The 27,098-nt window shown below is 47.9% G+C and overlaps 2 protein-coding genes across 2 annotated transcripts in view; one reads left to right on the top strand and one right to left on the bottom strand.

Moving 5' to 3' along the window:
* The window catches only part of CCDC187 (coiled-coil domain containing 187), a 42,967-nt gene extending 18,337 nt beyond the window's left edge, over positions 1 to 24,630 (bottom strand). Inside the window, exons 1-3 of the mRNA XM_059486677.1 lie at positions 24,248 to 24,630; positions 5,600 to 5,728; positions 2,333 to 2,550 (exon numbers count right to left, since the gene is read on the bottom strand). Of these exons, the coding sequence (XP_059342660.1) occupies positions 2,333 to 2,550; positions 5,600 to 5,728; positions 24,248 to 24,630 (730 nt within the window). The remainder of the gene's footprint in view (positions 1 to 2,332; positions 2,551 to 5,599; positions 5,729 to 24,247) is intronic.
* GPSM1 (G protein signaling modulator 1) overlaps positions 24,577 to 27,098 on the top strand; it is a 65,302-nt gene continuing 62,780 nt past the window's right edge. Inside the window, exon 1 of the mRNA XM_059486613.1 lies at positions 24,577 to 24,687. Coding sequence (XP_059342596.1) covers positions 24,629 to 24,687 — 59 coding nt within the window. The 5' untranslated portion in view covers positions 24,577 to 24,628. The remainder of the gene's footprint in view (positions 24,688 to 27,098) is intronic.

Here is a 27,098-nt window from a genome sequence, read left to right as displayed (position 1 = left end):
CCACTAACGCGTCTTGGATGTAGTCTTCAGAAAGTGGGAGAAAAGGTACATGAGAGAGAAAGAACAGAGGAAACAGGGATTTCTTACAAAGCAGTTCTAATATTCATTGGTTAAATGTGCTGAGTTTTGTCTCTGCAATTGTGTTGGGATGGTTTTTTAGGCACTGTTCTCTTTGGCTCTTGGGAAAGGTCTCTTGTGTTTGGGGAAACTGATGCCAAGGTTTGTGTCCTGGGAAGGGCATCAGTGGAAATCAATGCAGATTCTACACAAAACACTGGGTTTCCACAGGAGGGGCCAGCATTGCCTGCCCTCCAGACACAGCCAGCTCTGCATAAACCACCACAACTCCCAGATGGGGCTCTTTGGGTTTGCACTGAACAGAAAGCACTGCTGAATCCACAGGAGGAGGCAGAGCTGTGATCCTACAGGTGACTCTCCAGCCACCACCCTCTGTCCCAGCCCCTGAATCCACCCAGAGCACTTTCAAATCCGAACTTACAACAAAAACAGGATGATTTTTTTGACTCTAGAGAGTGTAGCCACTTACAGAGGTAACAGAAACAAAATAAGATGGAATTGCCCACACATTTTCTGGCAGTTTGGAGAATTCCCATCAGTGATTCATTTGCATCAGCAACAAACCTCCACCAGCCTCCCCTGTGGACGGGGGAGCAGCCGGGCATGAAATGGGAACATTGCTTATGGAAACAGGCACCTGCAGGATTTCCTGCATGAGCACGAGCTGCTGTTTTCAGAGCTATAATTAAACATGTAAACAGCAAACTGTGCTCTTGAAACTGGCTGTGGAGAAGGTCATGCTCAACAGCACTGGGTTTGGAGCGCTGCATGTTTTGTATTTGTGAATGAGGCCAGCACACAGTCAGTTTTAACAGGTGGCTTTGTTCAGATGCGATATTGGAGAGAGAGGACTTGGGCTGCTGCAGCCAAGTGTGCACTCCTAACTCCTTAGCAGTGGAAGTCAGAGCACAGACCCAACTCAGCTGCTTTTACCAGCACATTTTCTAACCCAGCTCTGGCCACATCAATGAGAGCTCTGTAGAAACAGGTTTACAAGGCCAAGAACACAGCATGGACCCCTCCTGTTAGCACAGCCTGTGAAGTTTGTGTGCAAGTTAAGAGACAGGCTCCCTTCACTGCCTGCTGACACTCCCCACAGAGAGTTCATGCACTCAAAGTGCAAATGTTTCTGGAGAAAGAGAAATTACGGCCATGAAAAGTTCCTTAGTCACCTCCTTAGAGCACACTGGTGCTCCTTTATCTGGAGACTTTCTGTCTGATTTGATCTGTAGTGAATCAGTTGACACCAGACCAACTTCAGGAATAACTTGATCATGAGAGCCTCACTCTGTGTGCCAAAGGACTCATCCACTTCTGCTTCCTGTGAGTGTGCAGACTTCAGGAGAGGTGCAAAATCGGACTCTAGATTATATACAAATAAAAGCTGAGGGCAAAAGACCGGCTTTTACTCTGAGCCTTTGTATTAATTATGTACTTTACCAGTAGCTAAGGAAGGGTTAAGCATGGAGTGCTCTTTCCTTTAGATTGTTCCCTCACTGTCACTGCTGCTGCATCACAGGGAGCCCTCAGCCCAGGAGATGAGTCTGGAGTCCTTCACAATACAGCCACACTTTCCACTTCTAATCTCTAAACACAGTGATATTTTATCTGCAAGTAGCTCTCCTCATCTTTTGAAGCAGCACTTGCAAGAGGGGTGTGATTTATTGTCTGAGAGGTTTTATCGGTGGTTTTTTTTGGTGATGCTCCGAGGACTTTTTGATTCTGGCTGCTTTGCTTTCTCAGTAATTGCATTGTTCAGCAGATCACCACAATCTGTCTTATTTCTCCTTGGTTTGATGTGTGTCCCTCCAGCTGGGGGCTGTTCCCAGTGGGCCATGGGGGTCCTGCACCCACCATCATTCCTGCGAGTTTGGGTGGTGTCAGGGCAAGAGTGATGGAGCCCACGGCTGCTGGGCTGTGCTCCCCAAGGTGCAGCGCAGACACAGCTCTGAGCGTCTCCACTGCACACTCGGAGTGCCTGCTGCTTATGTTTTATACATTTGCCATCTTCTGTGACAGAACAGCTCCATAATCCTTGCAACCGATCTCTCGGAGCAGAGATCAGCCCAGCCTTTGCGAGTGTGCCGGTGAGAAGGGGCTGTGTGTGAGCAGGTGCTGCTCCGCATGCACACAACCTACAGAGCTGCACTGTTGGGGATCTTTCATTCGCTTTTTTAGCAAAACGAGTGAAAACAATCACTAGAAATTAATTTTTTAATTAATCCCCGCCCGAAGGGGGCCGGGGCAGCTTTACCAGGGACTCGCTCCGTCCCGCTCTGCGCCCGCGGCTGCGGCGCCCTCCGGTGGCGAGAGAGCGTCATGGCAGCGCGGCCGGGATCCACCGGGCCCGGGATCCACCGGAGCCATTTGGGATCTACCGGAGCCACCCGGGGTCCACCGACCGGAGCCACCCGGGATCCACCAACCAGGGCCACCCGGGATTCATGGACCAGACCCAGGGATCCACGGCTCCTGGGAGATCGAGCAAGCCCGGGGATCCACCAGCCCCGGGAACTCACCATTCCCACTATTTATTTTAAGTCTGTGTAGCCCATTCAGCAGAGGATAATACACCCAGCTTTGTTATCCTCAGATTTCCAGCTACATAGGGTCGGGTTTATATTTTCTTTCCTACTTCTGGAAAAGCCCGGGCAACAGAAGGGGAAGTGATGTGTCCAAAATCAGTGAAGCCACAGATAAAATTATGAAATGTCATTTCACAGATACAATAAGAGGAAAGTGAAGTCTAGAAGACCACTGCCCTGAGTCTGGCTCCATGCTGAATTGGTGCTCCTTATTTTATATACATGCAAGGCACATTAAGCAGAGAATAAAATATCCGGCTTTGTTTACCTTCTAGTGAGGAATCTGTGAGCTGGAGAGGTTGGGCTGGTTATTGGCTTTTCATGCCATAGACTTATGTCCACCTTGGAGCCCTTATTCACAGGGAAACCTTTTAAAAAGACAAATGAAGACATTTAATAAATATGCTCTTCATAGAAATGAAATGGCCCAAGCTTTGGCATCTATTCACTGCCTACTTACGTGTGAGCACTTCACTCAATACAGCTCTTCTTATCCACAAGTTTTAACTACATGGGCTTAGGTTTATAATTCTTTTACTTCTGGGAAAGCCTAGGCACCAGAAAGTGACATGCCCAAAATTGGTGGCAAAGGCACAGATAAAATTATGAGATGTAATTTTACAGGTGCAAGGAGAGGGGAGAAAAGTAAAACCTAGCAGAGCCACTGCTCAGGGATTTTCCAAGGCACAACATTTCCAATAAATAGCCAAGGGGAGATGAAGTTTAACCCCTGCTTGTACCTTTGAAAGACCTGGGCAGTGGCACCTGAGCATCCCTGCTGATTCATGTGGAAAGGATTTACCTTGCAAGGTGTTGCTCAGCTCTCCTGCAGAGCTGAGGTGACTCTGTCCTGCACTGGGAGTGATCCAGGGCAATTCCTCCCTCTCAGCATTCCCACCAGGCAGAGGAGCTGGCATTTCCCCCCGTGTGCCCAGCAGGCCAGTCCTGCCCAGCCCATGGCATTCCCTGTGGGATGTCACACAAAGCACTTCAGGATCTCTGTCCAGAGGCATTGGTGCAGTCATTGTCCTCTCTTGCCTGTCCCTGGAAGCCTCAGGTTCTGGGGCAGAGGGAGGATCACTGTGCAGGCCCAGAGCTGTCTCTGCTGATTGTTTGTCCGCAGAGGCTTTAGCCCAGCTGGCTGCACTCAGCCTCTTCCTTGCCACGTCAATCCTTTCTGCAAGTTCCCTGGACAGACTGTGAATGGCCCTCACTTGATCCTGTTTGCTTCTCTGTGGAGAAAGCCCAAAAGATGAGTCTTTGGAGGAAGGTTTTGCATCTTTCTGAGGAACAGAAAAGCTCAGAGGAGGTGAATGCAGAGCTGGGGGAGAGCAGTCCCTCAAGCCTTCACATTTCAGAGGACTGAGAAACCAGCATTCAGATTCCAGTGGTGCTGCAGGACCTGATGCTTCTCCTTTTTTAGGTGATTGAGCTGTTTCTAGGAGTTGATTCCTGTTAAAAAAGCAAGAGAGAGATGTCTGCAGTGTGAGCTGAGAAAGTGGCTTTCTAGGATGCCTTTTATGTCTGAGTACCTGCCTCTGTGATCTTCTGGTGATAGAGGAGAGGATGTTTCATCCACCCAGGCCATGAAACTCCTTTCCAGTTCTCCCCCACTGCTTTGCCTCTGAAAGAGAAGAGCCCAGCAGTGTAAGCACTCAATAGTTGGCAACAGAAGGGCAATGTTTGGCTTTTATTCCACCTAATAATTTGCTCATGTAACACAGCAAACCTGTTCTTTTAGCTCAGGCACTGGAGATTTCCAGGTTTTTGGCCTGAAGTCAAGGGTTCCAGCCCTACCCATGAGCCCAGCAGTTTATGCCATAATTACAAGATAATTGCTCTGCTTTTCTAGATAAAACTTCTTCTCTCAAAGCATTTGCATGAAGTGTTTCATGTCCTACACATGCTGCACTGAGATTGGAAGGGTTTCAATCTGCCACTCCTCAGGACTTACTTGCTCCAGTTCACTCTGAGGATTTCCTTTGGCAGAGCCTGTTTTCCCAAGGGGTTTGTGCATCTCATCAGGACACAATTTCCTCCCAATAGCTTCTTTTTGTCTCCTGTACAGTTCTTGCAACCTCTTCTTTTTCATCTCCTCAGCCTGTGCCCGAGCCTTTTTCTCTTTGAGGAGTTTTCTCTTTCTCTCTGCCTTTTTCCGATACATAAATTCCCGAACGCTTTCAGGGCTGTAAGGGTGAGGTTTTTTAAGGTTTGCCCTCGTCTTTGAAGGTTGCTCAAGGTTTTCTTTCTCAGACTCTTTCTGTCTCTGAGGAGATGCACTGTTTCCTCTGCTGCAGCTTCCTGAGGCGCTGGGCTTGGCTCCATCTTTCCTTAATGAAAGTCCAGGGGGAGGAGAATGGATCCCTTGGGGTTGGTGTTTCAGAGCCTCTCTGGGAACTCTGATGTGTCTGCGCTCCTCACAGGACTGCCATTGCAAGGGCAGGTTCCTGAGGGCTTGGTTTGTGCCCTCTGTGGGGGCATTGCTGCCCCTTCCAGCCTTGCTGGGAGCCACCACAGCACTTTGGGCCCCAGGGCTCCTCCCCACACGTTCATTTCCCTCCACTCTGGAGCTGTTTTCCATCACTGGCATTGCCCCAAATCCTCCACCTCCTTCCAAAGGTTCTGTGGGAAAGATTTGGAAACAACAGTGATGTAATTATTTCACAGAGTAACAATTCCTGTATCTATAGAGTGCATCTCCCAGCCTGCTTCCACAACAGCTCTGAGGATTATTTGCATTGTCTGTTGTAAAATCTGTGATATTCAAGGGAGAAGATAAACCTGTAAAGGTGAAATTTGAAGTTTTGTTATTGCAAGAGCCATTAATGAAAGGTGCTCAGAAGGGCCTGGAAAGCTTTTGTTTAGATTAGGTTTGATAAGCCTTTTTTAGGAGGGGGTGTGCCAAAACAGCCAGTGCTGTAGAAGGACAGCTGTACCAAAGGTCTTTGCTGTGCTCTGCCCTCCAGTTCTGCTCCTCAGATGTGGAAGGGGAGGGGCTGGACCCAGCAGCCTTCTGGCCAACTTCTGACCTTCTCTCCATGCTGTAACTCCAGGTAGATTCACACCTGAAACAGAGAGTTTGCATTTAGTTATTAAAGCCCCACATGTTCTTTGAAAGACTATTTTAACTCTCTTATTCAAATCTAGTTAATGGTGATTTCCAGGAATCACACTCAAGGTGTGAGGAGATAAAAAAAGTTTCAGTCAGAGCAGGTTTAAAATAAAAAACTTGGTGCTACTTTGATAACAAAAAGTTTTTAAAGCACCCAAACTTTGGAGGCTGCCAGGGTCATGAATCAGATGAGTTCAGGATGGTAAAATGTGAAGGTTCAGTGCTTTTCTAAAGCTTTACCATCAGCAAATATATCATTTAACACTTGAAATGTATTCACACAGTTCTTACAAGTTTTGCTCAGAAACCACTGACACCCAGAGGCCTCCAGAACACTGAGAAAAGGTCAGCACTTCCTGGGCACCAGCACATTTGAGAACTGAAGGGAAGGGGATAGCAAAATTGTTATTTTCCTTCCTTTGAAGTGATTACTTCAAACTCACCAGAGGAAACTAATTCATTTTTAAACTGGTGAGAATCAGCAGGATGTGGTGTGGAAGAATCAATGGAGGATACAGGATGAGGGACAATGTCTAATGCAGAAATAAACTGTGCAGAATGCAGCACAAACAAATTACTCTTGCTTAATAGGTGGTGTCACATAATAGACAACATTTATCACTGTTTTACTTCATAATTTCAGATTGCATTCACAGCATGCCAATACTGGCACAATTATGTATTTATTGCAGACACTTCTCCAGCACAAGGTGGCTGAACAGGTATTAGTTGGGTTTTGCATGGAAATTCTACCCTCCCAAAATCTCTCCCAATTAAAATACACAAGTTTTGTGGATCTAACAATCTTTGCCTCACCATGTTGTTTATTTCAATTAAATCTTCTTTTTATCTGTATTATGTTCATTAACTACAGCAACTATGATGCTAAAGTTCATGAGCAGCCTGCATTCCTGATGAGAACAGTTGATAGAAGAAACTCTTTTGATTTAAATATTCTCCTGGGTCTTTTCCCTACCTATGAACAGATGAATATTTTATAGCTGTGGTGACTTAATTTTTTGTTAACTACAGCAAATTTATAATTCATCAAATTCCTGAGTACTCTGGCTCTGACCCCTGCCCCTCATTCATCTCTTTGTAGCCCTGCCTTGGCTCTTTCAGTGACAGAAACTAATAGCCAATAAAGACACCATGACACTGGCAGTTACAATGATGAATGCTTCACGTGGCATGCTCTTATTATGACCCACTCTCAGAGGAAGAGCAAGCCATTTTTCAAACAATCCATTAAAACAAAAAAAAAAAAAGGAGGGAGAAGGAAATTATTACATATTTCATGCATTTTAAATCATGCTTAGGAACTACAGCACACTATGCTGATAATTCTATCTGGTTTAGAGAGTTTGGATTTTTTTATTTCTGCTTCACACAAGTGACTTGGGAACTTGGCTGGTGTCAAGTACAACCCACAGCACTTCCACTTCTTCCCCACAACATTTGAATGCAGCCATTTCTATGCAAAGCTATAGCATTAAATGGGTAAAATGACACCAGGAGCTCCAACCTGCCCTTGGAAATACCTGTCAATAAAAGTGAGAGCCAGCAATTGAGACTTGGATAATTCATCTGACTTTTCACTGCCTGCATTCAGTCCCTGCTTGGCAGGCCAGGAAATCCCTGCCTTTGGTGGCATCCTTAATTCCTTAGGGAAACAGAACTGAATAGGTGACAGCACTTCCCACTGAGGATGTGTGACTTATTTTTCATTTCTGATGAATTTTAATCCTGGCAGGTGTGGAATTCAACTGCTGCAGGCAGTTCTGTCCATCAGTCCTTGTGATTTCTCATGGTTTTCAGCCTTACCTTTCCCTGCCACTGCTCTCTCCAGAACACAGGACCTGGCTGAAAGCTGCCTCTGGTGTTCTCTTTGAATTCTCCATGCTGAGCTTCTCTCTCTTTGGTCTTTAATAGGAGATGAAAATAAAACACAGAAAAGAATTAGTGTAGCTAAAATCAAACTTGCTGAACCCAACAATCTAATCCCAGCCCCATTTCCTTGGAATGCAAAACCAGGAGTCTTTTTATTTAAATTGGTCACCAAACATGCAGCACTCCTCAGTGTGTGTGTGTCCCACAAGTGGAACAGTTTGTCTGGCAGTTCAAAACATAAAATGGTCTGGGTTAGAAACAAACTGAACAATCCTTCCCTTGGGGATGTCCCAGGAAGGCTCAGCCTGCACTGTGGCTCTGCTCCTGGCTTTAGGAGGGGTAACATCAGGCACTGGTGACAGAAAGGGCTCCTGATGCAGCTGGGGAGGGGCAGGGGCAGCCACAGACCTGAGGGCAGCACCACAGCATCCCTGCAAAAGGGGGCAGGGAGCAAATCCAAGGGAAACAGCCCTGGAAGCTGGCAGGGCGTGCCAGGGATGCCCAGTGAATTAACACTAATGCTCTTACAGCAATGAGATTTATGAGGGGCAGCTTTGCCCAGCTCCTCCCGTGCTGTGTTCCTCTGTAATCCCCCTTGGCTGGGGCTGCCCCAGGCACTCCTGACCCCAACCTTGCTCCCAGCAGTCCCAGATTCTGAACCACACTAAACTGAACTGACAGCTCTACATGGATGGTTCTTCAGCCCCAAATTTAGCAGCAAAGCAGGATAAGAAGGTCTAATAATATTTGCTTTCAGATCCACACTAGTTCCACTGAATGAACTGTTAAATCCCCTGTAATGCCTCTGAACTACACAATTCCTGATTTAAATACCTGTGTGCCTCTCCTCACTACTGTGCTGCCTCCTGTTCCATGTTTTATATGTGGCAAAAGGAAGGATGTGGGAGGAAAGGGAGATCTGCAGCAAATTCTTTACTACTTTGAGGAAATTTATGAATTTGTGTGTGCTGAGGAGCAAATCCAGTGGACTCCGTGAGCAGGGTGGGATGTACAGCACAGGGAGGTTTGGACCTGCAGAAATGAATGGATTTATCACAAGAACATGGGTGATGTCCTCCAGAGATCACAGGAAGGGGTGGAATCTCTGCTAAGTTATTCAGCTGTGCCAATGCCCTGCTAGGGAATACCCAGTTCCTGCCTTTCTCCAGAGATTCCAGACCACCACTGACCTCTGTGAGCTGGAGCAGGAGGAGCAGAGGCCACTCTGCAAACCTTTCTTTTCAGGGCTCTCTTTGGCAGGGGGTCTTTAGCAAAAATCAGGTGCTCCTCCTCCCAGGGTGCTGCTTGCTGCTTTCTCTTCTGCTCCCGGATCCTCTTCTTGAGTTGCTCTAACTTATTTTGGGGTGATTTCCCCCACAGCCCTTCCAGTCTCTGATCTCTGGCCTTGCTGGCTGCTGCCAGGAGGGATGTGGGAAGCAGGAGAGCCATGGGCACAGGAGTGCTGCTGCCACATGGGACAGAGCAGGGTCTGCTCCCTGCAGGGCAGCAAGGTGGGCTGTGCAAGCAGCGGGGAGATTCATCCTTCTGTGCTGGGAATCCTCTTGAACCTCCCAGCTCCCTGGAATTGTCCCTTCTTGGGCTGTCCAGGCTCTTTGCAGGTGCCCATGTCCCAGCTGAGCCTTTTCCACGTGCTGCCCAATTCCTGCAGCGTCCTGAGGCTGCCCTGGGGGACAGAGGGGACATTCTGGATGGACCAGAGGTCACAGCAGGGCTACCAGGCAAGCAGGTCTGTGAGTGAGCACGGGAGAGAACAGCAGAGCTTTTCTCTCTTTGGAAAAAGGGAAACAAGGGTCAGTATGTAGGGTTAAAAATTATTACATTGGTCAACACACTGACATGAGTGCCTGCTGAGTTTGTTCATGTTCTGGTGTGACCTCAGCATCTCCACAGAATCAGCACTTTGCCAGGCACCAGCAGTCTGGCAAATGAAGATAATGCTAGGGAGGTACAGTGCCAATTGTGACCTGATATGAGAAATTATGAGCAGAGAACTGATACCAGGCTCTGCCTTCATCCACTGCCCTGTTGGTCACAGCTGGGGGAGCAATTGTTTGGTGACTCTTTTGTTCCTTTTTTTCCATAATAAACAGTAAGGTGCTAAACTTTTTCTGGAGTTCTGTATCCCAAATTTTAAATCCCTTTATGTGTGCCTTCACCAGCTCACCTCTAGGTGCTGTACACTCAGGTTATTATTTACCTTTGGGCTGGAGCAATCTCATTGCTCTTTCTCTCACTCAAAGCTGTTTCATCTTTCTTCCTCTCACCATCTACAGCACATCAAAACTATGTCAATGTCAAAAAGTCAAAAATATTCCTTAACCATTAAATTCAAAGAGCAACTTTGACTGGGGACTATCCCCCCAAAAAACCCATAAATATTAAATAAATATTAAAGGCTGGCAGCTGAAATTGCTCCCAGCCAATAAACCACCTCAGAAACAAATATTTAACAGATGAAAAATAGCAAGTGAAGTCTGTTCTTGTCATTAATTTATAAGAACATTCTGGAACTGGGTGAAATTTCCTGCTTTTCCCTTCTCCCACTTCATCTTTTAGAAACGATTTTAAACACATTATGTATTTCCTGCCAAAGTTAGCAAACAAAATGTTGCATTTACATCAGTTTATCCCTAGGGAAGGAACCCTCAGAGGAGAAGCACAGGGAGCTTTTGTAGCTGTGGGTGTTGATGCTGCAGCTTTTGCCTGAGCTCTCCCCAGCAAGGTGTCACTTCCTGTGCATTGTGATATTTTGCTGGGAACACACAGAAAGCTGATGAAAATACACACTTGCCTCAATAAAGAGGATTTTTCACTATCTCCTGTCACCTTCCCTTCCCTCCAGCACCAAAGCAGCCCCATCGCAGCAGTTCCCCAGTAACTCAGAACTCACCAATGCTCTTTCCGTGCCAAAGCTTTCTTCTGGCTGCCTGTGATTTGGCACAGCTCCACATTTGATGACAAAATTTGTTTTCAATCCTTTGTAGCTGTGAAAAAGCAGATTTTTCTTTTGAAGGGAGACATATGTTTTGGGTTTTTTCTGGAGACGCTTTCTGCTGGCATCCGCTGCTTCTCTGATTAGTTTTGCAGCTCCTAGTTACTGTGTAAATACTGGCTTGTCTGAGCTTGTTCCATGTGCTATTTCCTACAGTTGGAAAGAATGCTATTCACTGGGAAGATAAGAGGTGAAATCACCTCTCTCCTTTATTTACTCTTTATGTGTTTGCCTGAGGTTTTTACTGATGTTTTTAAAAACAGCTTAAGCTGGAGGTGACCCCAGCCAAGAGCAACTTGAGGTGAAGCTTTTCCCCCTTTGTGGGCATCGCTTATTTTAAGCATCACAAATTTTTAAGTGTAAGCATTTGAAATCTGGGCTGTGATCATTCAGGTTCTCCAGGTTTTGGGTTATCCGGAGGGAACAGTCTGATAAGCCAACAGCAGAGGGCAAACGCAGCCTGCACACACACTGGAGGCTGCAGCATTTAGCGTTTGGAGCCTCCTGGCCGCAGTTTCTGCCGGGACAGCCCAGGGGAGGGGCAGGTGCCACCCTGGGCAAAGACAGCCTGGCCTGGGAAGCAGCAGCAAAACTCTCACAACAGCAACAATTCACTTTCCTTCTCGTTTTCATTCTTTTTATGGAGCATCTGATGGACTTCAGTAGGCTGTGATGTCCTGGAATGAGTCCTGACAGTGCATTTCTTATAACTCCTCAAAATTACCTCTGCAAAGCCATAAAACACATTTCTTCTTGCCCCACTTACTGCTGTTGTGGGTTGAATTTCAGTGAGTACCCCAAGAAAAGGCTCTGTATCCTCTTCTCCCACCCCACTGCAGGGCAGAGCCAACTGTGTGCTGTTCCATCAGCATTTTTGTTTCTATTGAATCTGACCCCTTTCTCTGGTTTATATCTCCAATTATTCATTCATTCTTTATAACTCTTTATAACTCTAGAAGGTAGATTTGCTTTAGCAGCAATGTCAGGATTGTGAGTGTTGGTTATTCCTGGGAAGCACTCAGAGGGTGAGCTGAGACACTGGCACCACCTCCTTCCATGCCCACGGATCCCTGTGCTCTCTGAGAATTCCTCCTGAAGAAACAGACCCAGCCTAATCTAATAAATGTCCCTGCTCAGAGCCTCTGCTCAGACATCCCAAAATTTCAGCTTTTCAAGCCTAACCAAACAAGGAATTCCAGGCTGGAGTCACAAAGTTCCCTTTTCAAGCTGTTCCAAGCCAGAGTTCTGGGCTGATTAGAGGTTTCAGTGCTGGGAATGCAGAGCCTGCCCAGGAGGAGCCACAGCTATTCTGGGTGCACGAGTGATAAGAGCCCTAATTGCAGGCTCAGGGCTCAGGGGTGGAACCTCCAGGAGGGGACAGAACACAATGTGCAGCCTCAGCAGTGGGAGGACAACGCTCAGGGAAGATTTGGGAAGATGGGGAGCTGTGAGAGCTGCCAGGAAAGCCCAGGGCTGGTCGCAGGCTGCTGGGATGGTGGGAGAGCCAAGTGGAGCAGGAATGTGTGTGCTGTGACAGGCAGAGCTCTCTGCAGGCAGTGATTCTGGGTCCCTCAGGTCGGACTGGTGCCTATTTTGGCTCTGTATTTTCTCAGCAAGCTGTTGGAGCTGACAAGAGCCAGGAGAGTGACAGATTGCCACGCTGTTATGCTGCACATCTTGGAGTGTTAGACCACAAATCTGCTGAGAGATGAAGTGAAACCTATCACTGGGCCAAATCCCACTTCTGCAGAGTGTGAAACTCCCAAGTGAGGGAGCTGAGGGTGAGCTGAGGCAAAGAGCAGCAAATCCATTAGGATTTGTATTTTAGATCTGCAGGAGCAACATGAGCCAGGCATGCACAGTTCCGTCCTGCTGACTCCACAGCTCCTCTCTCGTGGAAACAAGGAAGGAAGAGGCCCTGGGTTTTAACTTCTAAAGCATTTTAGAGGCACTAGCCCCCAAAACACTGAATTTCCCCAACTGAGATATTCCAAATGCCACCTACTGATTTTAGCAAATCAGACAATGGGCTAAGGCCCATTCAGAGCAGGTTTTACAAAGGAATTTTAGGGTTTTTTTCTGGCAAGGATATTGCAGAGTTTCTCATCTAAGAACCTGCTGAGGGAGGTGCTGCTGACCCCCCACATGGGCTTATCCCATAAGGAGCACATGCTCTGGATTTGAGTCTTCTTTCTCCCACCCAGCACTTTCCCCTTGCACACAGATGCTGAATGGGGCAAGAAGTGCCCAGCTCTGCCACGCTGTGGCACTCAGAGCTCCAGTGTGGATTTCTGGTGGTTTTGCAAGGCAAAGGCAAGTGGGTTTGGTGTCTGCTCAACCCTGTACGAGGCTGTTTGGACTCTGAAGGTTTGTTTGATACAGACTCACCTCCCAGAGGCTTCAGTTTCTGCTGCTCTGCACTGACACTGTTTAGGAAATATTTCACCCAGCAACCGACAAGGTCTAGCAAAATTCAGGAAGTGCAGATGTATGTGAACCAAAACCAGAAATTCCTCCCCAGTCTCAGTGTCTTGAAATTTTTGCACTCTCCAGGCGTGCTCCAAGAATCTTACTAACAGCCCACAGCTCTGGCAGCCACACTCCTTTATTCTCCTGCTGGTTTGCTCCTCATGCCTGGCTTTGTGGGAGTATTGTGAGTTCCACTTTTGGGAAACACGTCTAGCTAAAGGAAAGAAAATGGTATTTCTTTGTTGATTTTTTACAGTGCCTGACTAAGCAATTTTCATGGTAAACCATCTTCACAGCAATTCTCAGTTAGCAAACAATCGAAGCCCAAATGCAGACTGGATGTGACATGAATTTTGGAGTGAGCACATGGAGGGAAGAGGCAGCTGATAAAAACACCAAGTGCACTGCTCTGAAGTCTGACAGTCCTGCACCCCCTGGAATCTGTAACAAAACACTCTCTGAAGTTAAAAAGGACAAGGATAAAGACACTTAATAAATTGGGATTTGATTTGAACCCTCAAGGAGCTTAGGGGACCCTAAGCTTTGAAGTCATTCTTAGCAGTACTTATCATCTCTCAAATCAGCTGCATTATGAGACTGAGACAAATGGGCTGCCCCATTAATGGTGCCATGTCACATTGCTGAGATAAGACACAAATTTCTTCCTCCACAGGTAATGTTGTGAGATATCAGTGCTCATGTAAAACACCCAGAGACAGGGGAGGAGTCTGATTTTTTGCTGGTACCACTGATAACATTTCCTCTTTTTGTATTTTCAGTCCTAGCAGACAAAATTCCTAATTCCCTCCCACGTTGCTGGGAAGCAGCAGATCCTTTTCCCATGGGCTGTGCCGTCCCCTCAGTGGCTGAGCTGCACTGAGTGCTGAGAACAGCTTGGATGCAGGTGGGAGGCTGCCACGAGGCTGCCCAAGCTCAGGGAAGGATTTGCTGCAACACAGACACGCTGCCTTGGCTTGGCTGGCAGCCAGAAACACAAGGGAATATCAAGCTCGTATTTTCCTACTGATGTCCTAAAATAACAGGAGTAATGTGTGTCAGGATAGAACTAGACCTTCAGAATATCTGGATTTTATGCTGCCTGCCAAGTGGTGTCTGGCAAAGGGCAAGTGTTCTCTTGATGTGCTAAAATACAGATCCATCATCCAGTTATTGGGGGAAAGTGTGTTAAGATAGCAAATAGCTATCCATGGCCCATTTGGGTTTTTTTCCTATCAATAGGAGACTGTGTGAATGGAATCTGAAATGGGGGGGGGGGGGGGGGGGCTGCCTGCACGGTGCAGTGGAATGTGAGAGAGCACAGCATTGCCATGGAAACCTGCTGTAGTAAACGGGGCTCTCCAGCTGCAGGAGAGGATTTATAGTGCCAGGCCGGGAGTGGGCAATTTAAATCACCAATCTACAGGTAAAATGGCACATTTCCTTCCACCTTGTCTCCCTGCACTGCCAAGTGAGAAAGGAAGGGGATGGGCGTGGTGAGAATTACAGTACAGAGTGATGAGGTGTCTTAAAGCCTGACCTAAAACACTCAGGAGATGCTGCAGAGATTCCTGTGGATCTTGGTGGGGGCAGGAGCAGCTCTGTGTTCCCTGTGCCCCAAACCAGAGCAGCAGGCACAATTCCTGTGTCCAACAGCCTCACAGGGATGAGAAGCAGAGTCCATTCCCTGCTTGTATAACCCCCAGATTGGAGACCCCACAGCTCAGGGATGCTCCCAATTTTTTCTTTTGGTTTGGAGCTGGGGAAGACTCCATCTGGTAAAGCCTGTTACACCTAAAAGTGAGACAAAATGTACTGTGAGCCTCAAGCCCTGCTCTCTAAGGGATCAGATAAATGGGAATGATTTACTGTGATCAGATGCCCCAATTTATTGGCACTCAAGCACAGTGATCTATGCAGTGCTGTGAGACAGTAACAACATTATTTTTGCAGGGCTGCCTTCATTACCACGTACTGCCAGGTCCTGAGTCCATAATTCCCTGGACCAGACACCACACACCTGTGTGCTCCCATTCCCAGCTAAGGGCAGTGGTTAAATCTGACTTATGTGGAACCACCATGGGGCCAGGGTGGGCTTTAGCTCCTCTAAGTTTAACCAGTTTGCCTTTTCATCCTATCCTGTAAACCTCTAAGTCTCCTGATTTACCATGGCTTAGTGAGGTTACTGCACACCTGGCTATATTTGTGTCACTAAATATAAGAAGGAAAATTCCTTTTGAGCTGGAAATTCAGACTCCTTGGTGGCAAAGTCTCAAAGCTCTGCGCACTCTGTGAGGGTGTTTTAATGTGCTCCACTGCTTTTTCTTCACATGTTACTTTGTTCTGCTTCAACCTTTCAACAAGGCATCAAACAGCTCCCAAGAATGGCAAGATTTAGCCAGTTCCTTCAACAGGAATGATGTGTTCAAAATCCAAACAGTCCAATCAGAATTTGGGAATTGGGTCCTCCGGTAACCTCTGCTGCTGCCTGTTTTGAGCCCTGCCCACACAGCAGATGCTGCCAGCAAGAGTTCCCCTTCCCTGCTGCATTTATTCCTCTCTGGAGTGCTCTCCTTGGGCCTTCAGCCTTCAAAATCCCTCCTTCCACCTTTCAGCTCTATCTCCTCAGCAATTTTCAGGCCATCAATCTCAGCCCTGGCATCAGAGCTGCTCTGCCCAGTCCCAGCTGGGACATGAGCACAGCTAGCAGAGGTTATGAGAGCAGAGGAGCTTTACAAACCCCCCTTGCTAAGAACAGCCCCTGGGGTTGCTGACCCTCTGCTCATAAATTCACCTGATTCCCATGGATTGTATTTGTTTCACCACTAAATGCCAATCCAAAGCAGTGTCAGTGGAGAAGCAGCAGGTTAAGCTAACACAACAGGCCCTCTCCTGCCTTGTTATGCTCTGTCAAGTCAGGTTGCCCTCAGATTTGCTGGGGTTTCATTCCTGCTGTCCCCTGGGATGCCAGGCAGCACAGTCATTGAACCCAAGATCATTTCTGACTGACTGGAATTTGTTTGTCTGGCATAATTTTTATTTTTTTTTCCTCTCTGTCTCTTCAGATAATCATGCAAACCAACAAAAACATTACCTTAATATTGACAAAATGAATCTATATGGAGATAAGTGCAAAGGAAAACAGATACCAGTGCCTGCCCATCTCCAATGGAAAATAAGCCCTGCTTATGTTGAAGGCTCAATTCCCTGCTGATGCAAAGTGCTGCAGCAACCAGAGCTCTCCCAGTTTATGTAAGCAGGGAAGCTGACCCTGAGGAGTTTCTGTTTGCTTGCAGCAAAGGGTGGGTGTGTAGAAACAGCAGATCCTGGGCACCTGGAAATGATGGTTATTTAGGGACGAGGAGTGCAGCACTGTGCAAGAATCTGGTAAGAAAACGTGAGCTTGATGAATTTTTCTGCTAGGAAGACATTGAGTTTGTAGAGACCAAGATGAGGAGAGGGAAATGTCCTGTCCTGTCACAGCCTGGACTGGAAGGGTTCCCAAATGCCCCTTTTTGGTTCCTATGCCAACATCACTGAGTGAAAGTCACCAGCAGCAGCCAGGAGGGACAGACAGACGGACACTGCTCTGAGGGGCTGCTGTGTGGTATTTGCTGGGTCCCTGGATGAAATGATGAATCTGACTCCATGTTCTTAGAAGGATAATTTATTATTTTAAGATCTCATGTCATATCACAGAATACTATACTAAAACTATACTAAAGAATAGAAAAAGGATACAGACAGAAGGCTACAAAAAATAATAATGAAAACTTGTGACTCCTTCCAGAGTCCTGACACAGCTGATGGTGATTGGTCATTAAGTTAAAACAATTCACATGAAACCATCAATCAAACAAGCACCTGTTGGATAAACAGTCTCCAAACCACATTCCAAAGCAGCAAAACACAGCAGAAGCAAACAGATAATATTGTTTTCATTTTTCTCTGAGGCTTCTCAGCTTCCCAAGAGAAAAAATCCTGGCGAAGGAATTTTTCAGAAAATCTGACTGTGCTGCTTTTGCATTTCCAAGGAAAAGGGGATGGAGATGGACAGACAAATGCTGCTTTGCCAGCCCAAACCTCTCCCTCAGAAGCAGGGCTGTTCTTTCCTGCAGCGGGCACCAATGTTTGATCAGTGGGCACTTGGAGCAAACGCTGCCATCCATCCCCCGGGGCCGTGCGGGCTGTTCATCACCCGCGGGATCGATGCACCACAAACAGGCCAGGGAAAATCTCAAATATCCGTGGAGAACCTGATCAATGGGTAAAACGAGAGGAGTGTTTTCACAGCTAACAGGGCAGATTATCTAATTAAAGATCTGGGTTAACACAAGCACTGGGTGAACGCTGCAGCAGCCCCAGAATTTGTGTTTGAATGCAGCATTTTTGGGCATGGTTCTTCTAGACCCCATCTAATGCAGGCTGCACTCTGAACCTTGAACCTTGTTCTTAATTTGTTGTTTTATCTAAAGGAATAGCTGAAAAGTTAATCGTGCCACTGTTTAATTACGTACATTAAAAATCACCACTTATTTCCAGGTTGAGTTTGCCTCACTATAAGTTCTGGGTGTGCCACTTTCTCCTGGACCAAAACACTTTTTATTCCCAGAAAATTTCTTGTTGATAAAGTTAACTCTCACCTAAGATTAAGTCAGACTTTAAATGTCACTTAAGCAAACAGAACCAATTCGCCTGCAAATTCTGCATCACTCCTGAAGGTGATATTCACAGTTTTTGCTGCAATGGTGCTTTGATAAAATGTTGGATTGATAAAAGTGTTGGATAACACTGTAGCAAGAGTAAATCCTTTTGGACACACTAGAAATTCCTTCATCAGATAATTACTTTTTGATGCATGTTACTAATTTTTCCATCCATTTAAAATAAGCTACATTGATTTTTTTTTCTTTTTTTGAGTACTATTTTTAACAGAATGTCATGCAAGATCAAGTCAATTGCTTTGCAGAAGTCTAAATATATTATGTCAGCAAAATTATCTTTATTAACTGAAATGATATGAAAGATTGCTTCTTTGATGAACGGTTTTCTGGAGCAAGGGATTGACATTCCTCAGCCTTTTCACTGCCTCCCATATTAGCATTGCACCAGTATTGGATTAATGAGGTACTTGGGTAATCCCACCTACTTTTATTGTAAGATATTTAATAAAATCCCAGAATCACAGATGGGTTTGGGTTGGAAGGGGCCTTAAAGCTCATCCAGAGACACCTTCCACTATCCCAGGGTGCTCCAAGCCCTGTCCAGCCTGGCCTTGGACACTTCCAGGAATGGGGCAGTCACAGCTTGTCTGAGCACCCTATGCCAGAACCTCCTCACTCTCACTTGGAAGGATTTTTTTGGGCCTTTGAAACTTTCCTTGTGTTCTATTATTTGCTCAAAAATCAGAATTAATGGTGCTTGCCAGTTACCAGTCCTAAAATGAGAATTATTACTTTTATAACTGATAAATATAAATGAGAATTATTACTTTTATGCTGCTTAATGTTGCTAAAATATTATCCTAATATTTGACTAGAATGCTAAGAACAGCCTTACCTTCAAATGCAGGAAATGTAGAAAAATGTGGATGAACTGAGCAGAGCTGAGCTGTACATGGTGGTATTTTTGCAGTGCCTTTCACTGCTGATTAGAAACTCGGTGGGTTCAGACCTGAGCCTGTGGTTTGATGCAGTTTTGGTGATAACCAGAATGTGCTTCCCGCCACCACGGGCTGGTTTGGGGACTGGAGGGGCTCTGCTGCAGGGGCCTTGGTGACCTTGTGGTTGTGACAGAGTCACTTCAGCAGCAGCTTCTGCTCCGCCTGCCTCTGCTTCACTGAATTGTCGGGAGCCACACAGGAACCAGTCCCGCCCCGAGTGTTTGGAAAGCACTTGCAGAAGCTTGACTAAATAATGCAATTACACTGCAAATATTGACAGTCTGTTTAAAAACAAATCCAAACATGCTTGTAATTAATGTCAGTACCAACAGTTACAACTTAAAAGGAAATAAAGCCCCCTTCAAAGGAAATGGAAATGTTTATTTCCCCCTCTGGGCTTTCAATTCTTAGCAGAATATTGCTCTTCATTTCAGGCAGTGCCAACAGGAGGTTTTCCCAGACTTCCAGCAGAAGAAATTGGGGTTTTGTCTGTTGACTCTTGGAAATTGAAGTTGGTTAAACAAATCCACTGCCAATATTGTAAATAGAAACTGATCGTGACTGAGCTCTGGCATATTTGTCTGAGCAATAGAGCTTTGATAAGGTGCCTCCAAGAAGAGCTCCCTGGTACTGCCATCAAGGCTTGCAAGGTCAGAAAAATCCAGAATATTTCTGGTGAGCCCCACGAGAGCCTCCCACCACCCCGCTGGGTTCTTGGTTGAAGCTCTCTTGGAACAGACACCACCAGGCTGTTGAATTCTGCTGCAGGAACAGAAGAGCTGCTCCCAGGCAGTGAGAAGGGGTGGGGATTCACCAAGGGATGAGAAAGAATCAGAAATGTTCCTCGAGCACGTCCAACTTGCTGCAGCCATCACTGGGTGCCAGGGTGAGCTGCCCCAGTGGCCCTTAGGAAACTGCACCAGAGAGGAGATGCCAGAGGGGCACAGAGGCAAACTGCCCAACATCAGCTCCTGTGCTTGAACCTTGTTCAAAAGCCTTTCCAGGCACTCTGCAGAGTCTTTCTGCTCCGAGGCAAAGAGCAGGATTTCAGTGGTGGATCCAAGGGATACATGGCATTAACACAAAGGCATCAGGACAGTCCCTTCTGGCTCTGCCTCAAACATCCCCATCTCCCCAGCAGGCCAGTGGCAGCCCATAGGGCTCCATCTCATCAAACTCTCCTCAAGGCTGGGAGCAAGGGCATTTTGAGGGTCTCTTGCTATTTATTTAATGAAGCATTTGCAGCCAGGCTTGAAGGCTGGAGGAAGCGGATGAGCTCTGTTGCTTTGTTTGTCTCCTCTGAGGCCCAGAGGAGCATTAATGAAAAGGAAATTCAGGGACATCAGAGACACAGGATGTATAAATATCCACAAAGCAAAGGCCAGATCCTCAGGTGCACCCAAACACGAGGGGATGGGACTGGTGAGAATCACTGAGGTCCTGATGTGTGTTTGCAATGCTGGACCAGCAGAGAGGGGTGGGGAAAGAAAGGTGAGAGCCCACAGGCTGTGTCCCTGCCCAGATTCTGGGAAGGGCTTGGATCCAGCTCACCCACCCCAAACTGGGCACCCGAGCTCTCCTGAGCCCCTCTGTGCTCAGCACTTGGGGCTGGTTCAGGAGTGCCTGCACACAGCTAAATTATTCAGAGTAGCTCGTTACTCAGAGCTTTTGCTGAATGTCTGTGCTCCAAGAGGTTTTTAAAAGAGACAATCACAGTCAGCAAAACAACTCTTCACTCTCAGATGATCCTCTTTATTTCAGGTATGAATAATATTCCTGGCTGTGAGTCTCTATTACAGGTTATCTGCAGATTGTAATAACCTTTTGTGCTTTGACTTTGGAGATAAAATAATGGTTCCTCACTGAGTCCTTCCCTCTGATCAGAGGAGTTTTGTTGCCTTAGGATCAGACTCAGTGCAAGGAAGGATTGTAAAAGCCCTTGAAAACTGTAATTTCTTTCCAGCTCCTGAAAAAGCAGCTGTGTGGCACAGCAGTTTTATTTAGACCTGTTCAATCTTTCAGCAGCATGGAGGCTTCTGGTCCCCAAGCACAGACATTGAACCTTGTTCTTAATTTGTTGTTTTAACTAAAGGAGTAGCTAAGCACTCCTGCTGAAACCCATCCCTCCTGCTCCCTCCCCACTCTGGGCTGTTCTGGGGAGGATGTTGTTGCAACTCCTGTAATTATGCTTTATGAAAAGCCCAAAGCCAAGGCAAATGTTCCTGTGTGTGGCCCCGATTTGCACACCAGCCCTCAGACCCTCCAGGGGCATTTTTATTATTCCTTTTTTCTTTCACAAAGCCAACTCCTCTCTCACCCATCTTCACACTGCTGTCAGGCTGATTCAGGCTCCTGTGCTCACAGCTCAGTGACACATTAGAGATCTCCAGCCATTGCTCTTTCCCCAGGAGGGATGGGTAGAAGTTATTTTGTTATCTCCACTTTACAAACTGGCATGAGGCAGCACCAACAGTGATGTTCCACAGGAAAGCAGCCCTGGCCAAGGCTGCACATCATCCCCTCCCCTCCAGCTGTGTGTGCTGGGGAAGAGCTGGATCCAGCTGAAAAATACCCACTATGAGCTCTCATCTCCTGCACACAAAGGGAGCTGCATCCACTGGGATAAATTGTTTTTAAAAAAGGTGCAAACTTCCTCCGAGATAAGTTTATCCCCATGTAAATTCACAGTGAAACTGATATAAGCCAAGACAAAGTTTCATCAGTTTTGCTGTGTGGTTCTTTTGTAGGCTGGTTCAAACCCAGAACTTCTTGCAGGCTGTGTTTAGAGGGATTTAGAAAATTGAATGCAGGACAATAGCAAGGTGGTTTTGGAACCTGCCAGCTTGGAAAAAAAAGACAGTGCAAAGTCTGGTGATTAATTACAGCTGTTGCCAGAAAGAGAAGACAATTACAGTGCCAGCTCTGTAGTGATTTCAGCTGGGGTCTGTCAGCCTTGGAGCTTGAATTGCAGAGCTCTTTTTGCACACAAACCCCAGCAGAGGCCCCCAGCAATCCATTCCATGAGTTGCAGGAGAGCTGCCATGCTAATTAAGATAAATCTTTGTGTTTTGGAGGGAGTGCCTGGCTCTGGTGTGTCTGGATGATGAAGACATGGAGGCAGTGGAGGGATGTTCCTGTGTCCTGGCAATCCTTAACTGATGGGCAAAATTTACTGCTGTCTTCTGTCTCTCTGTCTTCCCTTGAGCTTTCTGTGCCTTCCTGCTCTCAAGGCTGTCTCTTCCAAGTGGAAGGAAATATGGCAATTCTTGGAGCTCTTTCATCTTGTGTTGTGATAGCTTTGGGTATCAGTTTATAAAAGAAATGTTAAAAATTGCCCAAGAAGCCTTAAGGATCCTGCAATCCTATTGCTTAGAGCTGGGATTCTGCCTGTTGGTAAGTGAAGGTGTAGAGACATTCAGGAACTGGGAGGAACAAGATTTGGAGCTTTGAGACTGAAGAAACTGAAGATGTTGGAGGTGCAGGGGTGTGTAAGGTCAAAGGAAAGTGAACCCTGCATTGCCTTTGCTGGACTCTGGCCCAGCTGTGTTGTACCCTGCCCTGTTCTTCAGGATCCACTCCTCCTTTTTTCCATTCTGCATCAGCCCTTTTAACAGCTAAAGATTCCAGCTCCATTCTTGATCTTATCTGCACCGAACAAATCAATTCTCATGCCTTTCTCTGGTAGGTCACACTTGTCACATTCATCTGGAGCCTCTCTGATTGCTCTGGGTCCTTCCCAGCACATGTGCACACAGCTCACCAGAGGAATTAGTGGCATTTCTGAAGTTCTGGGGTTTCTTTCTCTCTGTACTCTGATCATTTTCCTGTTCCATTGCAGCTGAGCAATGGATCTGAGCTGTGGCTGAGGTCCAAGTGCTTGCAGGGAGCTTCTTGGCATGAACATGTAGGGTTAACCAAACCCAACCCACAGCAAAGTAATTGAATTATTTCATCTAATGAATTCAAATCTATTGTGACCTATTTGCCACTTGTAGGAGAAGAAAGAGAAGCTGAGTTTGTCAGATGATAAATGATCCATTGCAAATTCATGAGTTTGAAGGCCAGAGGGGACCATTACACTCATCTCAGCCTGACCTCCTGCACACCCCAGGCCTGGAATGTGCCCCAGCCATTCCTGTGTCATTACTGTGGGGGTGACCCTGCTTGCCCAGAGCTCTGTGGAACACCAGAGAACTGGCTGGAGCCCAGAATGGAAGCTGGCCTCCTCCCTCCTTTCCCCTGCTCTCCTTTCCAGCATTGTTTCTCCAAAGGGCAATTCCTCTGTCTTCGCACACTCGCTGAATGCCAGCCCAGCTTGGCATCCTCAGTGCCTGGGGCTGAGCAAGGGCAGCAGCAGCACCACAGGCTGGGTTTCATCTTTTGCACTCATGTCCTTGCCTGGAAGAGGGAGAGGCAAGGGCAAACACCCCTTCTGAAATGCCAAAATCTCCTAGGCTGAGCAGTCCCTTGTTTCCATGGCTTGTGAAAAGCTGCTTTGCACCAGGATGTTTGCTGCTGTCAGTGAAACCACAAACCTGGGTAGAAACTGGCTGGTGTGAGGCACATTGTCCCAGCCTGCTCCTTCCAGTGGGGGTTCTGGGGCTGGTTACTCAGGGGGTTCCTTTTTTGGCATAATGAGGCACCCAGAACAGCATCTCCATGGATGAGGAGACAGCTCTCAGCACAATGCTTTCAGCTTTCTCTACAGAATTGAGACTATTCCTAAGCTGAGACACAGACACAGGTTTGTTTTATGAGGTTTCAAATTTAAATGCCCAATCAATTAGCTCTTGGGAAAGAGGCTTTTGTGGTTTGCTAGTGGGGTGTTATTGATGATGTTCTTTCCTGAGCAGGATCTGGGTTTACTCCTGAGAGGGGTTTTGAGCAGGTCCCCAGGGTGAAAGAAGCAGTAAACAGACATGGCTCTGGATTCCCACCACAGAGAGTTCAGTGTGTGCAGAGCAAGCTGCTGGAATCCAGGGAAAGTCACAGTTCATAGCTGTCTTTATTTAGGGGTGGGTCTGTGATGACAATGATGTTTAATTTGCTGTTGCTGGGTAAGTGGCTCTGACTTTCAGCCAGGTTTCTGCTGAATCACCAACTCCCTAACTTTTCCAGGAGCATCTCAAGCCTTGGAGAACACAATGAGCTGGATGCAGTGTTTGAAGATGACCTGCATCCTTCTCCAGGTGTCTGGGTGAAATAAACACTTAAGGCCCCAAGTTCCAACAGGACATAGTTAACTGAAAGAAACTGCTGTGGGCTGGAGGGGAAATCCCTTTTCCTGGGGGATTCCTCACTACCAAAGAGAGCAGCCAGACTTTGCTGTGTGGCTGTAGCACAGCCCTGCCAGGTCCTGCCTGGTCCCAGCTGCTCATCCTGCCTGCCTGCCTCCAGGTGCAGACACTTTCGAAGGCAAAAGGGCTGTGGCCGAGCCAAACCCGAGACTCATTAGGGCTTTGCAGAGCTCCAGCTGGGCAGGAACCAGCGATGCTGCTCCCGGTGATAACGCGCAGGTGAGGTGCCCGGGGCCGCTCCCAGGTGAATGCTGAGGCACTGCCGGGGATGTCCCCATCGGGGTGTCCCCAGGGGGTGTCCCGGGGGCATAGGGGGGCTCGGCCAGCCCGGGGGATGCCGTGCCCGGGGCCGCGCTCCCCGTCCCGCGGCGGGACCCGGCGCGCCGGGCGGGCGGCAGAGGGAGGGAGGCAGGCCGGGTGACATCAGCCGGAGGAGGGGCCTGCCCGCGAGTTTCTTTGCTCGGTGCATCACTTCCCGGCGCTGCCATACTCCGCTGCCCGCTCCCCGCCGCGGGGCCGGCGCCCATGGCGAGCCCGCCCGGCGGGGACAGCCCCGGCTCCGCCGCACGGCGCTTCCACTGCAGGTGAGCGGGGCCGGGACAGCCTGAGCGGGGACAGCCCGCTCCCCTTGGGGACACACAGCTCCGTGGGGACAGCCCGGCCCCGAGCTGCGAGCCCACCCAGCCCCGGGGACAGCCCGCTCCTTGGGGACAGCATGGCACCACAGCCGTGCCCACCCCGAGCCCCGGGGACAGCCCGCTCCTTGGGGACAGCATGGCACTACAGCCGTGCCCACCCAGCCCCGGGGACAGCCCGCTCCTTGGGGACACACAGCTCCTTGGGGACAGCCCAGCCCCGGAGCGCGGCGGAGGGACGGGAGGAAGAGGAGGAGGAGGAGGGAGCAGCGGAGCCCGGAGCTGTTGCACGGGCGGGGATGGAGCCGGGAAGGACGCGGCGCTCCCTCCCTCCCTCCCTCCCTCCCTCGGTGGGGCAGCCCCGGGGGATCCGTGGCACTGCCCTGCCAAGGGGGAGAGCGGCTCCTCGGCTGGGCAGGGAGATGCTCGGAGCTCCCCGGTGCTGGGCATTGGCATGGGAGGCTCCCGATGGCGCTGCAGAGACTTGGAGTCTCAGCTTTAGAACTGGGCGCTACAGAAATTTACACAGGGCTGGGGAAGGAAAATAGCTCCAGGCTGTTTGGCGTTCGTGGCAAGGCTTATTCTCTTCATTGAGATCAAAACTGGAAAACGCTAAACCCAAAGAAGACTAAATGAGTGACTTTGAGGCCTTACAGCGTTGTTCACGCTGTTCACCATGGTATTTTATTTCTCCTCTAGCAGTCTGAAGTGGAGGTGATGCAGTGCCTGGACTAGAGAGCTAAAAAAGCCCAGAAATGCTTCTAGTGTATGGGATACAGCAGCTTTTCACCAATTCTCTTTGCAGGCTCTGCAGTAATTAGCACAGCAGCTAGTGGGTTGTGTGCTTTAATGAGTGTTGGTTCATTAAGGTGGGCAGCAGGTGTTTCTTGGTTATGTTGTGTTGTAGAGCAACTCCAGGGAAAAGGAGGCAGCAGAGTTAATATCATTGCTGTGCCTGCTCTGGGCGAGCTAGAGCTGGGGAGAAACCTGCTGGATTTTAACCAGACTTGGGCTTCTTCTTTCTTTCTTTCTCTTTGTTTTTCATGGAAACTTTTTGGGGAGTGGATTTTGGTCACTTTTGCAAAGGGAATTTTAGTGGGAGACTGCTTATCACAAATGTGTGCCAGCACACAAGCTCTGCTCCCAGCTGCTGGGAAAGAGAAATGGGAAGCGTTTTCCTGTGGCTTATCTGGGTGGCTCTGGCAGGGCATGTGGTTTTACAAGTCTCTGCTGTGCCTTTTAGGCCTTGAAAGCAAGCACTGGTGGAGCCTCTGTTCCTACTGCTCTGCAAAATAAGTGGTAACTTAGTTTCTTCCTTAATTTCACTTTTCTTGTGGGGCAGAAACTTGAGGGTGAATTCAGTGGCTCTGTCTGGTGTGATGGGTGGAACCTCAGGTGACTGGGACTAAAAATCCAGTAATTTGTATTATAATCTTAATTATAGTATGTGGGGTTTTCTTTTTTCTGGGAGCATTGAGGTGTAAGAACTGCAGAAGGTACCTGTGCAGGCAGGAGAGCTGGGGAAGGCATTTTCCTTCTAGGAAACAGGGTGAGGTGGGGTGAAACATGCCAAAAATGAAAGTGTTTATTCATTTTATGACATCCTTTAGTGGTTCCCTAAATTCAACCAATCCTAAACAAAGCCATGTTCTCTGTTGTGCTGACAGCAAATAATCCAAGTGCTGACTGGGCCAGACATCTCTCTTTACAGAGACTGCAGTCAAAACTTTTGCTACAGCAGTCACACACCACAACCCAGAGTGTTTCTGCCCCTCTGTCTGCATTTGCTCGCCTTTCTGATGCCATTTGTTTCACAGAGCTGTGGAGTTTCAGGCAGGACTTGTTGGAAGTCCAGGGCTGTGGAGGTTGTGACTCTGCAGGGCTGGTGGATCTGTGGGGTCACTGCTGGAGCTTGTTGGAATTGTCCAGTTCTGTGATTGTGCTCCTCCAATTTGAGCTGCCCAAGTTCTGTGTGAGCCTGAGTTGGTGCTTTACCTACCATGGGGGTTTGGGCTGGTATTAATTGAAGTGCAGTAATTCAGCTGTGTGTAACCTCTGAGGACTGGTTGGGCAGAATAGGGTTTGTGGGAGCTGTGAATACCTGCTGGCAGCAGGTGTACTGCTCTTCTCCTCTGCTGCAGGTGCTTCAACCTGCCCTCTGTGCTGGCTGGCTGATTTGGAAGGTGTAGGAAGCACCAAATCCATCCGATGGTTCCTCTGGACTGTGGACAGTGACAAGCCCATGCTGGGGACACGTCCACCATTGCCCAGAGAGCTCCCCTGGATTTTTAAAAGGCCACTCTGGAGATTTCTGGGTGTGGGAGGGAGACATGGACATGTCCTGGGGAAACCCTCCCTGT

Source organism: Ammospiza nelsoni, chromosome 20 (genome assembly GCF_027579445.1).
Source record: "Ammospiza nelsoni isolate bAmmNel1 chromosome 20, bAmmNel1.pri, whole genome shotgun sequence".
NCBI lineage: Eukaryota > Metazoa > Chordata > Aves > Passeriformes > Passerellidae > Ammospiza > Ammospiza nelsoni.
The sequence above is the reverse complement of the archived record's forward strand: the minus strand, read 5'-3'. Positions and strand labels throughout refer to the sequence as shown.